The following is a 20281-nucleotide window of genomic DNA, read 5'->3' on the forward strand; positions in this document are numbered from 1 at the left end:
GTGAAAGTTCATCCATATAATTGAATGCAATGCAGTCATCAAATAGATGATGTAAATTTGAATTGCTGATATGGAAAATGTGCCAAATATATTAAGTGGAAAAGACAAGGTATGAACACTCTATATTATATAATCCCTATTGCATAAATTTAAAAGGGTGTATATTTAGATGAAGATTTAGGTATTAAAATTTGGGGGGAAAGATACGCATAAAATATTAACAGTAATAACTTTTGAAAAGAGATATTGTGAATAAACATAGAGAAGTACTTCTACTTTTCTGCCATTCTATGCCTTGTGAATTTTAAATACTGGCAGTTATTAGTTTTATTTATTTTAAATGTTAATAAGGATAAACTAGGTGGCAGCCATTTTGGTTTTCTCATTTTTAGTGTTTTTTTAAATAAAGGAGAGCCGTAAAGACCACTGGAAATATCTCAAACAAGAATTAAGTAGACCAGTGTTATTCACAACATTCATTTTCATAATAGAGCATTTAATTCTACACTGGTTGAGTAAAGTCAATGAATAAAAGCAGCTACAAGTTTAACATGATCCAGTGAAATTACTGTGGCTTTCAGAGAGCAGTGGCATTCTAAGGACCGCTAATGAATATGATCAAGATAAAGATTTTCTAACAATAAGGCTGTGCTATCATGGAAGAGACAGCCTAACAAAACAATAAAACCTCTGTCATCTGGGGTACTGTGGCTCATGCTTGTAATGCCACTACTTCAGGAGGCTGAGGCAGGTGCAACACGTCAGGTCAGGAGTTTGAGACCAGCCTGCCCAACATGGTAAAACCCCGTCTCTACTAAAAATACAAAAATTAGATGGGTGTGGTGGCAGACGCCTGTGGTCCCAGTTACTAGGGAGGCTGAAGCAGGAGAATTGCTTGTACTCAGGAGGCAGAGGTTGTAGTGAGCTGAAATCTCACCACTGCACTCCAGCCTAGTGACAGAGTGAGACTTTCTCAAAAACAACAACAAAACACCTGTGTCAATGATGTCTTTAAGCAAATTCTGCTTTTTCTGCCTAGAATACTGTCCCCTCTGCTTTTCTACCTAGTTAACTACAACCCAACTCACAGGAGCCAGCTCAAGCATCACCTTTTCCAGAGAAGCTACCCTGATCCTTTTTCACCTGGTGGTTCAGAAAACCCATCAATGTGCTGTATCTAGGAAACCCATCTCACATACAAGGATACACAAAGGCTCAAAATAAAGGGATGGAGAAAGATTACCAAGCAAATGGAGAGCACAAAATAGCAGAAGTTACAATCCTAGTCTCTGATAAAATAGACTTTAAACCAACAAAGACCAAAAGAGACAAAGAAGGACATTACATAATGGTAAAGGGATCAATGCAACAAGAAAAACTAATGATGCTAAATATATACGCACCCAATACAGGAGCACCCAGATACATAAAGCAAGTTCTCAATGTCTTACAAAGAGACTTAGATTCCCAAACAATAATAGTGGGAGACTTTAACACCCCATTGTCAATATCAAATCAATGAGACAGAAAATTAACAAGGATATCCAGGACTTGAACTCAAGCCTGGACCAAGCGAACCTAATAGACATTTACAGAACTCTCCACCCCAAATCCATAGAATATACATTCTTCTCAGCACCACATCACACCCACTCTAAAATTGACCACATAATTAGAAGTAAATCACTAATCAGCAAATGCAAAAGAACAGAAATCATAACAGTCTCTCAGACCACAGTGCAATCAAGTTATAATTCAGAATTCAGAAACTAACTCAGAATCGCACAGCTTCGTGGAAACTGAACAACTGGCTCTTGAATGTTGACTGGATAAACATTGAAATGAAGGCAGAAATAAAGATGTTCTTTGAAACCAACGAGAATGAACACACAACAAACCAGAATCTCTGGGACACTTTTAAAGCAGTGTCTAGAGGAAAATACATAGCAATAAATGCCCACATGAAAAGCCAAAAAAATCTAAAATCGACATTCTATCATCAAAATTGAAAGAGCTTGAGGAGCAAGATCAAAAAAGCTCAAAAGCTAGCAGAAGATAAGAAATAACTATGATCAGAGCAGAACTGAAAGAGAGACCAAAAAAGAAAAAAACCCTCCAAAAAAATCAATAAATCCAGGAGCTGGTTTTCTGAAAAGATCGACAAAATAGACAAACCACTAGCCAGATTAATAAAAAAGAAAAGAGAGAATAATCAATCTGATGCAATAAGAAACGATAAAGGGATTATCACTACAGATTCCACAGAAATCTGTAGATACAAACCATCATCAGAGAATATTACAAACAACTCTATGCACATAAACTAGTAAACCTGGAAGAAATGGATAAATTTCTGGGCACTTTCATCCTCCCAAGCCTAAACCAGGAAGAAGTTGAAACCCTGAATAGACCAATAACAAGGGCAGAAATTGAGGCAGCAATTAATAGCACACCACCCAAAAAAACACCAGGTCCAGATGGGTTCACAGCCGAATTCTACCAGACATAAAAGAGGAGCTCATACCATTCCTTCTGAAACTATGCCAAACAACCCAAAAAGAGGGACTCCTTCCCAAATCATTTTATGAAACCAACATCACCCTGATACCAAAACCCGGCAGAGACACATCAAGAAAGGAAAACTTCAGGCCAATATCCATGATGAACATAGATGTAAAAATCTTCAATAAAATACTAGCAAACTGATTGAAACAGCACATCAAAAAGCTTATCCACCATGATCAACTAGGCTTCATCCCGGTTCAACATATGCAAGTCTATAAATGTACTTCACCACATAAACAGAGCCAAAGACAAAGACCACAAGATTATCTCAATAGATGCAGAGAAGGCCTTTGACAAAATTCAACAGCCCTTTATGCTAAAAACCCTCAATAAACTAAGTATTGATGGAACGTATCTCAAAATAATAAAAACCATTTATGACAAACCAACAGCCAATATCATACTGAATGGGTGTAAACTGGAGGCATTTACTTTGAAATCTGGACCAGACAAGCATGCCCTTTCTCACCACTCCGACTCAATACAGTAATGGAAGTTCTAGCCAGAGCATTTAGGCAATAAAAAGAAATAAAGCATATTAAAATAGGAAAGGTGGAAGTCAAATTATCTCCATTTGCATACAATATGATTGTATATTTAGAAGACCCCATCATCTCAGCCCCAAATCTGAAACTAATAAGCAACTTCAGCAAAGTCTCAAGACACAAAATCAATGTGCAAAAATCACAAGCCTTCCTATATGCCAATAACAGACTTAAAGAGAGCCAAATCAAGAATGAACTGCCATTCACAATTGCTACAAAGAGAATAAAATACCTAGGAATACAACTAACAAGGAACATAAAGGACCTCTTCAAGGAGAACTACAAACCACTGCTCAACGAAATAAGAACGGACACAAACATATGAAGAAACATTCCATGTTCACCGTTAGGAAGAATCAATATTGTGAAAATGGCCATACTGCCCAAAGTAATTTACAGATCAATGCTATCCCCATCAAGCTACCAATTACCTTCTTCACAGAACTGGAAAAAACCACCTTGAACTTCATATGGAACCAAAAGAGAGCCCACATAGCCAGGTCAATTCTAAGCAAAAAGAACACAGCAGGAGGCATCACACTACTGGACTTCAAACTATACTACAAGGCTACAGTAATCAAAACAGCATGGTACTGGTACCTAAACAGAGATATAGACCAATGGAACAGAACAGAGGCCTCCGAGGCAGCACAACACATCTATAACCATCCAATCTTTGACAAACCTGACAAAAACAAGCAATGGGGAAAGGAGTCCCTGTTTAATAAATGGTGTTGGGAAAACTGGCTAGCCATGTGCAGAAAGCAGAAACTGGACCCCTTCCTGACATCTTACACTCAAATTAAGTCCAGTTGGATTAAAGACTTAAACATAAGACCTAACACCATAAAAACCCTAGAAGAAAATCTAGGCAAACCATTCAGGACATAGGAGTAGGCAAGGACTTCATGAACAAAACACCAAAAGCATTGGCAACAGAAGCCAAAATAGACAAATGGGACCTAATCAAACTCCACAGCTTCTTCACAGCAAAAGAACCAATAATTAGAGTGAATCGGCAACCAACAGAATGGGAAAACATTTTTGCAGTTTACCCATCTGACAAAGGGCTGATATCCAGAATTTACAAAGTACTCAAACAGATTTACAAGAAAAAAAAAACAAACAAGCCCATTCAAAAGTGGGCTAAGGTTATGAACAGACACTTTACAAAAGAAGACATACATGCAGCCAATGAACATATGAAAAAAATGCTCATCATCACTGGTCATTAGAGAAATGCAAATCAAAACTACACTGAAATACCATCTCATGCCAGTGAGAATGGCAATCATTAAAAAATCCAGAGACAACAGATGCTGGAAAGGATGTGGAGAAATAGGAATACTTTTACACTGTTGGTGGGAGTGTAAATTAGTTCAACCATTGTGGAAGACAGTGTGGCAATTCCTCAAGGCCTTAGAAATAGAAATTCTATTTGACCCAGCAATCCCATTACTGGGTATATATCCAAAGGACTATAAATCATTCTACTATAAGGACACTTGCACACGAATGTTCATTGCAGCACTGTGTACAATAGCAAAGACCTGGAACCAACCCAAATGCCCATCAATGACACATGGACAGGGAAAATGTGGCACATATACACCATGGAATATTATGCAGCCATCAAAAACAGTAAGTTTGTGTCCTTTGTAGGGACATGGATGAACCTGGAAACTATCATTCTCAGCAAACTGACACAAGAACAGAAAATCAAACACCACATATTCTCACTTATAGGTGGGTGTTGAACAATGAGAACACATGGACACAGGGAGGGAAGCATTACACACTGGAGTCTGTCGGGGGCAATAGGGGAGGGACAGTGAGGGTTGGGGAGTTGGGGAGAGATAGCATGGGGAGAAATGCCAGATATTGGTAATGGGGAGGAAGGCAGCAAATCACACTGCCACGTATGTACCTATGCAACAATCTTGCATGTTCTTCACATGCAACCCAAAACCTAAAATGCAATTAAAAAAAAAGATAACTGCTACTGAAAGTTTTGTTCTCAAACCGAAAACCTTTTATACAACATCAACTGGGAGCTTTTTAGAAATTTATGGTCTGACTATGTGTGAGGTCTACTAAGTCTACATTTTAAACAACATTCCGGGTAATTTGCATTCACATTAAAATGTAGGAAGCAGTGGGTAAATGACAACCCTGGGTGTGCCCACAGTTTCTTGTGCACACCTGCATCATAGCAATCATTATATAGTATTTACAACTTTGCTTTCTTGTCTAAATTAGACTTCAAAATCCCTAAAGGCAAGATCTAAGATTTCTGTTGTGCAAAATTCATTACACCTGGCACATAATGGATACTCTATAAGTGTTTGTTAAATGAGCAAATCAGAAGGAATAAATGAAAAGTAAACACAAAATTTAATTCTAAGTTTACAGAATGCTGTCAATTATATAGCAATATAAAAATCTTATTTACAATGATAGACAAAGTGATTTTAAAAGACATTTTAAAAAATCATTATCCTTAAATGTATGCATATCCTAGAAACATATTACAAAATATTTTTATCCTCACCAAAGAGTATATGAAATCCAGGACTATACACAAAGCATCTTATCATAATGTTTGCCCTTTATTTTTAAAAAAAAGCCCACTTTCAAGTTACCATATAATATCATAAATTTAGGTGCAAGCTGGCAGCTGAAAAAATAGAAATAAATTACTTTTAGATTTCTATTGTTTTGTTGATGACACACAAATTATGTTACTGTTTATCTTGAAGACTGCAGCCCTTGGCTCTGCATCACCATTCACTGTAATTACTGCCTTCAGATTTCTTTCTGACCCATATCCTGTTATAGGATATGCTCAGGCCAGATCAGCAACTTCAGCAATCATGGATATTTGCAAAATCGTTGCATTAGAAATCTCTTTTTCTAGTAACATAAACATTCTTTAGTATACCTTCACCCTTCAACAAAAATTCTCACCTGGCTGTTTCTCGCCACTCAGCATCCTCACCTTCACGCCAACAAATCTCATCCAGTTCTGTGAAAAGGTCATGAGGAATGTGTTCCTCATCATCATCCTCGGTTCCAAGAATAAACTGTACCCTCTGTGATGGGGTGTCTAAAAAAATCAGAGACATGAACATATATTACCATGATCCTGAGTTTAAAATGTTCCAGTCAGTGACTTCAACACCACCCCAAACTCATACCTCCTCTGCTCCCCACTGCAACACTCATCCAAAACAGACTTGGGAACTAAAACCAAATTCATCATTACATGAAGTCCAGTGTAATTTGGGATCATAAATATGTAAAATATATATATTAATGTATACATATAATAAATAATAAAATAAAATATGATTATTTTGGATTATTTTAACACATGGAAATTATTTCTATTTTTCACACACATATACTCATTTCTCCCATCACATATGCTGTATTTTATGGGTAATATTCAGAAAAGTATATTATGATAAAATTCACTTCTACTAAAACTATGCAGAATATTATTCACCAAAAAAACTTTCTTGTCATCCTCCTTTGTAGTCACCTCTACCTCCCTCCTGTCATCCCCAGCAACCACTAATCTGGTCTCTGCTGCTAGCTTTGCCTTTGCAAAATGTCATTGAAGTGAAAACACAGCATATAACCTTTTGCGACTGGCTTTATTCACTTAGCAAGAGCCTTTGGGATTTTGAGATTTATCTGTGCCATTGTGTATATTAGTAGTTCATTCATTTTTATAGCTGAGTAACAGTCCATTGTAGGAATGTACAACTCTTGGCTTATGCATTCACTTGCTGAAGGACATTTGGGTTTCTAGTGCTTGGCAATTATAAATAGAACTGCTATAAATATTCTTGTGTAGGCTTTTGTGTAAACATATATTTTTATTTCTCTAGGGTAACTAAAAGTAGGATTGCTAGTCATATGACAAGTGTACATTCAGTTTTATAAGACACTGCCAAACTACTTTCCAAAATGGCTGTACCATTTTGCATTCCCAGGAGCAATGCAAGTGAGCTGCAGTTGTTCTGAATCTTCACCAGCACTTGGTATTATTAATTGTTTTGTAGACAATCTATGTAATAGTATTTCACTGTGGTGTTAATTTACATATCTATTATGGCTATTGTTGACAATTTTTCCTGAGTTAATTTGACATCTATATTTATTTATTTTTATTGGGTTGTTTGTTCCTTACAATTGAGTTTTGAGACTTCTTTATACATTCTGGCTACACGACTTTTATAACATATGATTTGCAACATTTGTCTTTTCTCACTATTTATAGTTTGTCTTTATGTTCTTTTAGCAGTGTCTTTCACTGAGGAAAAGTTTTAAATATTGATAAATTCTAATTTTTGTGTGTGTTATAGATTATGCTTTTGGTATCACATTTGAAAACTCTGCCTAAAGGCCACAAAAATTTTCTTTTATGTTTTCTTCCAAAGTTTTGTAGTATTATATTTTACATCTTGGGACTATTGTCCATTTGGAGTTAATTTTGGTATAAGGTATGAGATTTAGTTTAAGAATGTTTTGAATATGGATGTTAAATTGTTCAAATAGCATACCACTTATGGAAAAGACCCAAACAAAAGACACAGAAAAAAATACATTCTCCATTAAATTGCCTTTGTAACTTTTTCAAAAATCAATTTGTTACATTACTTTAGACGATTTTTCTGCACTTTCTAATATGTTCCATTGATCTAGGCTTATGCTTCAGTCAGTCCAGGATGCTATAACAAAGGACCATAGATTGAGTGGCTTATAAAAAAAAGAAATTTATTTATTTCTTTTTCTTAATTGCATTTTAGGTTTTGGGGTACATGTGTAGAACATGCAAGATAGTTGCATAGGTACAAACATGGCAGTGTGTTTTGCTGCCTTCCTCCCCTTCACCCACATTTGGCATTTCTCCCCAGGCTATACCTCCCCACCTCCCCCCTCTTCTGTCACTCCCCTATTCCCCCCAAAGACCGCAGTGTGAAGTACTCCATTCCCTGTGTCCCTGTGTTCTCATTGTTCATCACCCGCCTATGAGTGAGAATATGCGGTATTTCATTTTCTGTTCTTGTGTAAGTTTGCTGAGAATGATGTTCTCCAGATTCATCCATGTCCCTACAAACGACACGAACCCATCATTTTTTATTGCTGCATAATATTCCATGGTGTATATGTGCCACATTTTCCCTGTCCATGTGTCATTGATGGGCATTTGGGCTGGTTCCAGGTCTTTGCTATTGTACACAGTGCTTCAATGAACATTCATGTGCATGTGTCCTTATAGTAGAATGATTTATAGTCCTTTGGATATATACCCAGTAATGGGATTGCAGGGTCAAATGGAATTTCTATTTCTAAGGCCTTGAGGAATTGCCACACTGTGTTCCACAATGGTTGAACTAATTTACACTCCCACCAACAGTGTTAAAGTATTCCTATTTCTCCACATCCTTTCCAGCAGCTGTTGTCTCCAGATTTTTTTAATGATCACAAGTCTAACTGGCGTGAGATGGCATCTCAGTGTAGTTTTGATTTGCATCTCTCCAATGACCAGTGATGATGAGCATTTATTCATATGTTTGTTGGCCTCATGTATGTCTTCTTTTGTGAAGTGGCTGTTCATATCCTTTGTCAATTTTGATTGGGCTTGTTTGTTTTTTCCTGTAAATCTGTTTGAGTACTTTGTAAATTCTGGATATCAGCCCTTTGTCAGATGGGTAAACTGCAAAAATTTTTTCCCATTCTGTTGGTTGCCGATTCACTCTAGTGACTATTTGTTTTGCCGTGCAGAAGCTGTGGAGTTTGATTAGGTCCCATTTGTCTATTTTGGCTTTTGTTGCCAATGCTTTTGGTGCTTTGATCATGAAGTCCTTGCCTACTCCTATGTCCTGGATGGTTTTGCCTAGATTTTCTTCTAGGGTTTTTATGGTGTCAGGTCTTATGTTTAAGTCTTTAATCCAACTGGAGTTAATTTGAGTGTAAGATGTCAGGAAGGGGTCCAGTTTCTACTTTCTGCACATGGCTAGCTAGTTTTCCCAACACCATTTATTAAACAGGGACTCCTTTCCCCATTGCTTGTTTTTGTCAGGTGTATCAAAGATTGTATGGTTGTAGATATGTTGTGTTGCCTCCGATGCCTCTGTTCTGTTCCATTGGTCTGTATCTCTGTTTTGGTACCAGAACCATGCTGTTTTGACTACTGTAGCCTTGTAGTATAGTTTGAAGTCTGGTAGTGTGATGCCTCCTGCTGTGTTCTTTTTGCTTAGAATTGACTTGGCTCTGTGGGCTCTCTTTTGGGTCCATATGAAGTTCAAGGTGGTTTTTTCCAGTTCTGTGAAGAAAGTCAATGGTAGCTTGATGGGGATAGCGTTGAGTCTGTAAATTCTTTGGGCAATATGGCCATTTTCACGATATTAATTCTTCCTAACCATGAACATGGAATGTTTCTCCATCTGTTTGTGTCCTCTCTTATTTCATTGAGCAGTGGTTTGTAGTTTTCCTTGAAGAGGTCCCTTATGTTCCTTGTTAGTTGTATTCCTAGGTATTTTATTCTCTTTGTAGCAATTATGAATGGCAGTTCATTCTTGATTTAGCTCTCTTTAAGTCTGTTATTGGTGTATAGGAATGCTTGTGATTTTTGCACATTGATTTTATATCCTGAGACTTTGCTGAAGTTGCTTATCAGTTCCAGGAGTTTTTGGGCTGAGGTGTTGGGGTCTTCTAGGTATACTATTATGTCGTCTGCAAATAGAGACAATTTGGCTTCCATTTTCCTATTCGAATACCCTTTATTTCTTTTTCTTGCCTGATTGCTCTAGCTAGAACATTCAGTACTATATTGAATAGGAGTGGTGAAAGAGGGCATCCTTGTCTAGTGCTGGATTTCAAAGGGAATGCTTCCAGTTTTTGCCCATTCAGTATGATATTGGCTGTTGGTTTGTCGTAAAGAGCTTTTATTACTTTGAGATACGTTCCATCAATACCGAGTTCATTGAGGGTTTTTAGCATAAAGGGCTGTTGAATTTTGTCAAATGCCTTCTCTGCGTCAATTGAGATAATCATGTGGTTTTCATTTTTGGTTTAGTTTATGTGGTGAATTACGTTTATAGACTTGCGTATGTTGAACCAGCCTTGCATCCCAGGGATGAATCCTACTTGATCATGATGGATAAGTTTTTTGATGTGCATTGCAGTTGGTTTGCCAGTATTTTATTGAAGATTTTTGCATCTATGTTCATTATGGATATTGGCCTAAAGTTTTCTTTTCTTGTTGGGTCTCTGCCGGGTTTTGGTATCAGGATGATGTTGGTCTCATAAAATGATTTGGGAAGAATTCCCTCTTTTTGGATTGTTTGCAACAGTTTCAGAAGGAATGGTACCAGCTCCACTTTGTGTGTCTGGTAGAATTTGGCTGTGAACCCATCTGGACCTGGGCTTTTTTTGTGTGGTAGACTCTTAATTGCTTCCTCGACTTCAGACTTTGTTATTGGTATATTCTTAGTTTCGGCTTCCTCCTGGTTTAGGCTTGGGAGGACACAGGTGTCCAGGAATTTATCAATTTCTTCCAGGTTTACTAGTTAATGTGCATAGAGTTGTTTGTAATATTCTCTGATGATGGTTTGAATTTCTGTGGAATCTGTGGTGATTTCCCCTTTATCGTTTTTTATTGCATGTATTTGGTTGTTCTCTCTTTTCTTTTTTATCAGTCTGGCTAGTGGGCTGTCTAATCTGTTGATCTTTTCAAAAAACCAGCTCTTGGATTTGTTGATTTTTTGAAGGGATTTTCGCGTCTCTATCTCCTTCAGTTCTGCTCTGATCTTAGCTATTTCTTGTCTTCTGCTAAGTTTTGAGTTTTTTTGATCTTGCCTCTCAAGTTCTTTCAGTTTTGACAATAGGATATCAATCTTGGATCTCTCCACTCTTCTCATACGGGCACTTATTGCTATATACTTTCCTCTAGAGACAGCTTTAAATGTGTCCCAGAGATTCTGGTATGCTGTGTTCATCCTCTTTGGTTTCAAAGAACTTCTTTATTTCTGCCTTCATTTCATTGTTTATCCAGTCAACATTCAAGAGCCAGTTGTTCAGTTTCCATGAAGCTGTGCAGTTCTGAGTTAGTTTCTTAATTCTGAGTTCTAACTTGATTGCACTATGGTCTGAGAGACTGTTTGTTATGGTGTCAGTTGTTTTGCATTTGCTGATTAGTGATTTACATCCAATTATGTGGTCAGTTTTAGAGCAGGTGTGATGTGGTGCTGAGAGGAATGTATATTCTGTGGATTTGGGGTGGAGAGTTCTGTAAATGTCTATCAGGTTTGCTTGTTCCAGGTCTGAGTTCAAGTCCTGGATATTCTTGTTAATTTTCTGTCTGGTTGATCTGTCTAATATTGACAGTGGAGTGTTAAAGGGTCTCACTATTATTGTGTGGGAGTCTAAGTCTCTTTGTAAGTCATTAAGAACTTGCCTTATATATCTGGGTGCTCCTGTATTGGGTCCATATATATTTAGGAACATTAGCTCTTCTTGTTGTATCGATTCTTTTACCATTATATAATGTTCTTTTTGCCTCTTTTCATCTTTGTTGCTTTACAGTCTATTTTATCAGAGATGAGAATTGCAACTCCCGCTTTTTTTTTTTTTCTCTCCATTTGCTTGGTAAATCGTCCTCCATCCCTTAATTTTGAGCCTCTGTGTATCCTTGCATGTGAGGTGGTTTTCCTGGATACTGCACACCAATGGGTTTTGGCTTTTTATCCAATTTGCCAGTCTGTTTCTTTTGATTGGTGCATTTAGTCCATTTACATTCAGGGTTAATATTGTTATGTGTGAATTTGATACTGCCATTTTGATGCTAGCTGGCTGTTTTGCCCATTAGTTGATGCAGATTCTTCATTTTGTTGATGCTCTTTAGCAATTGGTATGTTTTTTGAGTGGCTAGTACTGGTTGTTTTTTTCTATGTGTAGTCCCTCTTTCAGGAGCTCTTATAAAGCAGGCCTGGTGGTGATAAAATCTTGAGTACTTGCTTGTTCACAAAGGATTTTATTTTTTCTTCACTTATGAAGCTCAGTTTGGCTGGATATGAAATTCTGGGTTGAAAGTTCTTTTCTTTAAGGATATTGAATATTGGCCCCCTCTCACTTCTGGCTTGTAGAGTTTCTGCTGAGAGATCTGCTGTGAGTCTGCTGGGCTTCCCTTTTGGGTGGCCCGACCTTTTTCTCTGGCTGCTGTTAGCATTTTCTCCTTTATTTCAACCCTGGTGAATCTGACATTTATGTGGTTTGGGGTTGCTCTTCTTGTGGTATATCTTTGCGATGCTCTCTGTATTTCCTGGACTTGAATATTGGCCTGCCTTGCTAGGTTGGGGAATTTTTCTGGATAATATCCTGTAGAGTATTTTCCAGCTTGGATTCATTCTCTTCATCACATTCTGGTACACCTATCAAACATAGATTAGGTCTTGTCATGTAGTCCCACATACTTGGAGACTCTGTTTATTCCTTTTTTCACTTTTTTTCTCTAATCCTACCTTCTCATTTTATTTCATTGAGTTGATCTTCGATCTCTGATATCCTTTCTTCAGCTTGGTCAATTCAGCTGTTGTAACTTGTGCTTGCTTCGCGAAATTCTCTTGTGTTTTTCAGCTCCATCAATTCACTCATATTCCTCTGTAAGTTGTCCATTGTTGTTATCATTTCCTCAATTCTTTTTTCAAGGTTCTTAGTTTCTTTGCATTGAGTTAGAACATGTTCTTTTAGCTCACGGAAGTTTCTCATTAACCACCTTCTGAGGTCTGATTCTGCCATTTCATCACACTCATTCTCTGTCCAGCTTTGTTCCCTTGCTGGTGAGGGGTTGTGCTCCCTTGTAGGAGGTAAGATGTTTTGGTTTCCGGTGTTTTCCTCTTTTTTGTGCTTGTTTCTTCCCATATTTGTGGATTTATCCACCTGTCATCTGAGTAGTTGCTGACTTTCCAATTGGGTCTCTGAGTGGATGTCCAGATTGTTGATGATGAAGTATTTCTGTTGCTTAGTTTTCCTTCTAACCGTCTAGCCCCTCTGTTGTAGGACCGCTGAGGCCCACTTCAGGCCCTGTTTGCCTGGGGAACACCTGTACCAGCTGCGAAACAGTGAGGGTTGCTACCAGGTTCTTCTTCTGCTATCTTTGTCCCAGAATGATGCCCACCAAATGTCAGTCTGACCAGTCCTTTGTGAGGTGACTCTTTTGATATACATGGGTCAGGGAGCTGCTTGAGGAGACAGTCTGTACTTTATAGGAGCTCAAGTGATGAGCTGTGAGCTCTGTTGTTCATTCAGGGTGCTAGGCAGGTACATTTAACTCTGCTGCTACAGAACTCATAAAGCCCCTTTTTTTCCTGAGGTGCTCTGTCCTCGGAAGTTAGGGCTTTATTTATGAGTATCTGTTTCACTGTCCTTCCCAACTAGGAGGCAGTCTAGTCACTGCCTCACTGCAGAGGCTATGCTGAGCTGCACTGGGCTCTGCCCTGCTGTTGTGGGCTCTACCCTGTTGCCGTGGGTTCTGCCCTGGTGCCATGGGCTCCACCCTGCTGCCATGTGTAATTCCCTGTAGTCCTGTTTATATGGGTGTGGTTAGAACTGCCATGGCAATGGTGGCCCACCTCTGTAATGGCAGACTCTCTCTGTTATGGCGGGTTGCCTCAGCAACGGTGAGTTGCCTTAGCAATGGCAGGCTGTGTCAGCAATGGCAGAGTACCTCCATAGGGGTGGAGTGCCTAGGTAATGGCGGACACCCCTTTCCCATCGAGCTGCACCATTCTGGGTTCATCTGTGCTTGCCGTGAAACTCTCAACCACAACCATTTCCAATTGTTGTTTTGTTTTTGTGGGGGTGGGGCCCACCAAGCCTGATCACCTGGCTCCCTGCCTCAGAGCCCCCATTTTTTTTTATGTTGAATGGTTGACTCTCTCCCAGGTGTCCAGTCACCAGCTGAAAGGGCACCAGGATCTGTGTGATTTCCTGTGCGGAGACCCACTGTGCCAGCTGAAACAATGTCACTGCCTGGCCTGGCTTACTGTTAAAATCCCATTTAATCAGATGAATTTGCTAATCTCCCTTCCCAAATCTCAAATTGCTAGTTTAATAGGGCAACCAGACCAGTGTATTTTGTATGGAGTGCTGCTGTGCTGCAGCACCGGCCGAAACAGCCATGCCAGGCGCAACAGCCACGCTGGCCAAAACAGCCATGCTGGCGGCCCGTGGGGCTCCTACACCTGGGAATCTCCTGGTCTGTGAGCAATAAAGATCTGTCTGGAAATGCAGCATCCACTCACCCTCTGTGCTTTCACTGGCAGCTGCAATCCTGAGTTGCTCCTATAGCGCCATCTTCCTGCCTCCATCCACCTTCATGTTTCTTAATGAGAAATCTGCAATCATTGGGGTCATTGTTCCATTCTTCTCTGACTACTATTAGAATCTTTTCTTTGTTTTTAATTTTCAGAAGCTTCATTATAATGCTTTTGAATAATTTTAGGATTTTGGGTTTTGTTTTGGTGTTTGTTTTAGCATTTATCTTGAGAACCCTGAGCTTCTTGAATGTGTAAATTTATTAGTTTTTTTTCCCAGAAATATTTATTTATTTATTTGTTTGTTTATTTATTTATTTATTTTTGAGACAGAGTCTCACTCTGTTACCCAGGCTGGAGTACAGTGGTGTGATCTCTGCTCACTGCAACCTCTGCCTCCTGGGTTCAAATGATTCTCCTGCCTCAGCCTCCCATGTTGCTGGGAATACAGGCATGCACCACTACACCCAGCTAATTTTTGTATTTTTAGTAGGGACGGGGTTTCACCACATTGGCCTGGCTTGTCTTGAACTCCTGACCTCAAGTGATCCACCCACCTTGGTCTCCCAAAGTGCTGGGATTATAGGCATAAGGCACCACACCTGCCCTCCAGCAATTATTTCTTCCATAGTTTTCTGTTTGTTTGCTTCATACTCTTTCTCTTCTGCTTCTGCTATACTGATAGCAGAATCCACTGAGAATGGTCATCAACAATAGCCACAGTTTGTTTTGACACCACCTTTTCTCTGACTAGCTATCCCATAAATATGCTGTCAGTCACTCTGATAAATCTAATCAACAGAGAGTGGAAACAAATTCATTAACTTTGTCTCATACATGTCTTTACTTAAGGTTACCATCAACAGGACTCAAAGCAGAAGGACGGGCCAATCTCTAGTATATACCTCAACCACACTCTCAGTGTATTTAGCTGCTGAACCTAACCAACTGAATAAATTCCCCAAACCCTAAAGATCTCCCTTCCAAAGCCACGTGACTTTCTCCTTAAGTTTCTATATTAAACATTCCACTTGGCCGGAGGCATTAGATCAGGTACAGCAGGATGTATGAACAAATGCTCAGCCTCTTCCTTGGACCACAAAGAGGTAGGTGAGGGCAATCCTATCATCCATAAAAACTTTAGTCCATGAATTGAGGCTAAAGAAGACTGCAACGGTATTATTCATCTTTTAAATTAAAATCAGGGGCACATTTCTTACCAATTTTTCTAATTTGATGATTCCCATTGTAGGGATAACTGCCTGTAGGGCGCACATAATTAATAAGTCAATTATCCCTCCAGGAAGCTCATCCTCATAGCCAAGTGTAGATTTTGGAGTTCTCTCCAAAATCATTTGAAGCCCACATAATCTACTGGTGGTGTTTGCTTAAACATTCAAAGGTCTCTTACAACCATCCCTGTGGCTCAAGTCACTGTGTTCATGGTAGAGAGGGAAAATAATGCATGATTTGGACATAAAACATGCAATCTTGGCTGGGCATGGTGGCTCATGCCTGTAATCCCAGAACTTTGGGAGGCTGAGGTGGGCAGATCACGAGGTCAGGAGTTCGAGACCAGCCTGGCCAGCATGATGAAACCATGTCTCTACTAAAAATTCAAAAGTGTAGTTGAGCGTGGTGGTGCATGCCTGTAGTCCCAGCTACTCAGGAGGCTGGGGCAGGAAGATTGCTTGGACCTGGCAGGCAGAGGTTGCAGTGAGCTGAGATTGCACCATTGCACTTCCAACTGGGTGAGAGAGCAAGACTCTGTCTTAAGGAAAAGAGAAAAAAGACATACAGTCTTGAGGGTTCACCCAATGGCCCTAGAAAGAGCATGTTATTTACAATGATTGTCGCCCCAAAATGGACTATGTCAGTTAGAAGACACAGGTTGGCAACGTCTCCAACAAGGCTTCCAGGCCAGCTAGTTGGCTTTGGGGTTCTCAGTTCAGTTCAGATAATTGAGATTATCCCTATTTTTTAGAGAAACTGCTTGGAGACAGTCAGCCCAATCTGATGTATTTGTCCATTCCAGCCTCTAGGTTAGTGATGGTTATAGAGAGGGGGGTAAAGAAGACACTCAAAGGTGCTAATAGGGGTGTGTGTGTGTGAGTGAGTGTGTGTGTGTGTGTGTGTGTGATAAAGGATCTTTCCCTGCTTTTTCTAAAAATCTTCTTCAGGTTAAAAGCAATGATGATCAAAATGCAGGCAGAGCCATTTGATAAAGAATGTTAAGCCAGCCAGCAATTACATTTAAATCATATCCACAGTTTGAGAGACTCACACAAAGATCTTTTCTTTATGTGGGAGGCTCCAGGGTTAAGTTCCAAAAGATCATTAATTTTACTCCCGCACCTGAAATACAGAGTGTGTTCCATTCTGGTAGCTGTAATTTAACTTTTTTTCTAACCATCTTCTATAACACTCAGACCTTTAGTTGGGAAGTGTCAGAATAAGAAAGAAGAGAGCATTTTAATAAAATTTACAGAGACTTGTTATGTCCCCTACAGTAGTGGTGCATTTGGGAAATTGTAGGAGGTCTTGGTAAGCAGTGTATTCAACTAAATGGTTACTACTCTTATAATGTAGGACCATGTCAAGTCAACAAGCATATCCAGTTAGCTATACAATAATTAAGTATAAATCCCTGAGGTCTCCTTTTAGCTGAGCTATTATTTGGAGGGTGTACCAATCAGGCTGCCCTGAGGTTTCTGTAAGAATAAAGAATAATGAATCATGCCCAGAAATGGTCATGGTGGAATCCTGATTTTTCAGTATAAGTTTATATAAAATCTTTCCCCTTTCATCCTGATTAGTATCTACATAGAGGCCAAGAGAAGATGATCTCTTTCTGAAGAAAGCCATTTGGTGACCAAACTGTCTTACTTATATGTGTGGACCAGAAGGAGATGAGAGAGGCAGAGTTGGAAACACTTTTTTAAATTTTTGGAGAAGCTCTTCCAACACTCAACAATACAAGATGCCCATAGATGATAGGAAATGTCAAAGGTCTATCAGATACCTTGACTATCAGCCAATTGCTGCGTGGCTTTGAGAATTAAAAAGTGCATGACTATCTGACTGTGAATGGTCAGAAATCTGAATACACAACACCAATTATTTTAAAGGGTCACATGGTATGTCTAGAACAAGCTAATTGGCTGTAACAGCAAGAAAATAATCTCAGACTAGATGTATCTGCTGCCCTACTATAAATCCAACATTTATTAAGTTCTTGCTGGGTTTCAGTATAAGGGTTATAGAACTGTTCTAGAATTTCAGGCTGACCACACGAATTTATCTAAATTTCTTTGTTGACCTTTTCATTCTCCAGTGGATCACTTATATCAGCATTATGAAACCAACCTGGGGCTGTAAGAATGCAATACTAATCAATTCCTCATCTATGGTTTCCCCTTGACTTTGTCTGTTTCAGAAAAATCTCCATAAAAGGGCCAAAGTTCTCTTACAGCAGATAGAATCCATTACAGAAAATTCCAAGACTTTTTACTGTCATCTCCAAATGGATTACAAATTGGCATGATAGTAGGATAGTCTGAGCAAAAAATACATTCCAGTTGTGGTTATTCTTCTGTAATCAACATTATATGACCCACCTCACTCATTTTCCAAGAAAACCAACCAAAGTTCTAATGATATTCCTGGTTTCTGTATATAATAGTAATGAATTTTCCTCTCATACTCACTGTTTGTATGCATCTCTAAAACTGTTGTCTAAAAGAAAATGCAAACTTGTTCCTGTCTCTTCACCCCACAGTCCAAATGAATCTAAGTACTAATTGTTAGAATGGGTGAACCTGAGACTACTCCCGGACTGTAATCTCCCTACCTAAAGGAGAGTTAAAACCAAATCTACTGCATGGTTCTCAGCTTGCAACTACATTCCCAAATCCTCCTCATTAATAGGCAATAGAGAAGAAGAATATTTATTACTCTGCTTACTAGACAATTTTGTCAGTAAGTTTGCTACCAATACCAATGGACTTCTCTCAAAGCATTTTAATTAGCTGTGAGGCCATAATCCTTCTTTCTCCAAAAAGCCATGTCTCTGTCAGTATCCCTTCCTCACTGCCAAAACTGCCAAGAATTGTGAAGGCTATCAGCAATTGCCCTGCTAGTTTTATGGATACTAGCAAAAGCCATGAGACTCTTGAGTCAGAGGCAAAAGAAAGTTTATTATGCACAGAATAGTAGTACCTAGACTATCAATATTTGTGTTGTATTCTGTGTCCCAACTCCCACAGAAGGGTGTGCAAAGGGCCAGGAGATGCTGTACATGCAGTGGGATGTGTGACAAGGGAGAATCAAGGTAGGGAACTCAATTCTTTCATAACAGACATTAATCCCCACTGATTGTTGCCCCATAAGGAGACATATTATCTTTACTGTATAAAGATAGCACACCTATCCTTTGCTCCAGAGAGAGACACTTCCTATCTTCCTAGTGTGTTCACAATACAAACATACTTGTAGAGATAGAAGGCACAAACCTCTGCCCACAAGATATTTGGAATCCATTACAAATTTGTCTCCCAACAGTCATCTTCATGTTCTGATCACTCTCAGAAAAAAGAAAGAAAAATCTTTAAAAGTTTTTGTTGAAATTGAAACTTCTTTGTGAATCTTTTCACTATCTTTCTACCTCTAAATATTCCCAATTTTGTGTGCCCATTCCTCAATGCATTCTTTGAGGGGGGGAAAAAGAACTCTTGGGATTTTGCTTTCATTATTTTCTCTTTCATCATATTTTGTAAAGATTACATGATTGTTACCTAGAAATCTTTACTAAGTTCTAAACAGAAAATTCAAATATCAGTAACAAGTATATAGTAATTACTGAAATTCCTATGTGGCAGAAAAAATTGTTAGTCTAGTCAGAAAAAAATTAATTTACCTTAGAAGAAAAATATAAGAATAGGAATAAACCCAGCAAAATTATGTAGTACATTTGTGAAAAAAATTATAAAACTTTATTGAATGACATAAAAGAAGACCCAAATAAATGCATCCATTATATTGATGGGGAAGACTTAGTAATAAAGCAAATCATGAATTCAGTGTTAGTCCAATAAAACATCTGGTATGTTTTAAATATTTTAAAACACAAAAGAATGAGTAAATCAGTAACAAGTATATAGTAATCACTGAAATCTACAATGTTAAACATTTTATATATGAAAATAAACAAATTAATAAGTTATTGAAATAATTAGGTTATAACTAAGTAACAGTTGAGAGGATTTCTGAGGGCAAAGGTGAAAAATAAGCACACATTGATAATATAGTGTCATAGTTCTGTGTAAGTAAATATCTGTGGTAACTCTTGCCTAACTATTAGCCTCATCTTCTGCCAGTCTTTTCCTTGCTTTTACCTTCTGTGTACATTAGCCTTCTCTAAGACTCTTAAAAATATCATGCTCTTTCCCACCTCAGAATCTTCTAGCTGTCTTAGACATCCACTCTCTGCTTAAATGTAGTGTACTTTGGCACACCTAAATAATCATCCTTGTAAAACAGACATATGAACACATACATATCCACATTTGAGCATGTTCATATTTAAATCATGCCCCTATTATATTAAATCGCAGCATTCTACATTCCTTGATCCACTTATCTCAATTGCAACTAATCATTATTGTGCAATAATTGATTTTACATCTATCTCTTTGTTATAATGGCTAAAATATAAAGACAGGAACCATGTTTGTTTTATTCACTGCTATATCTTCAGTAAATATCAAAGATTTAACAAATATTAGTTTATTTAAAAAATGAAAACCCTGTACATATATTAACTTATGGCCAAGATGTGTTTTATAT

General features: G+C 38.4%; 1 protein-coding gene across 32 annotated transcripts in view; it reads right to left on the reverse strand.

The window, feature by feature from the left end:
• SLC4A10 (solute carrier family 4 member 10) overlaps nucleotides 1–20281 on the reverse strand; it is a 422038-nt gene that overhangs the window by 139306 nt on the left and 262451 nt on the right. For all 32 annotated transcript variants that reach the window (XM_078327546.1, XM_078327550.1, XM_035304692.3 and 29 more), the window contains one exon: nucleotides 6078–6216. In XM_078327546.1, the coding sequence (XP_078183672.1) occupies nucleotides 6078–6216 (139 nt within the window). The remainder of the gene's footprint in view (nucleotides 1–6077; nucleotides 6217–20281) is intronic.

This window comes from Callithrix jacchus, chromosome 6, assembly GCF_049354715.1.
Source record: "Callithrix jacchus isolate 240 chromosome 6, calJac240_pri, whole genome shotgun sequence".
In the NCBI taxonomy this organism is placed as follows: Eukaryota; Metazoa; Chordata; class Mammalia; order Primates; family Cebidae; genus Callithrix; species Callithrix jacchus.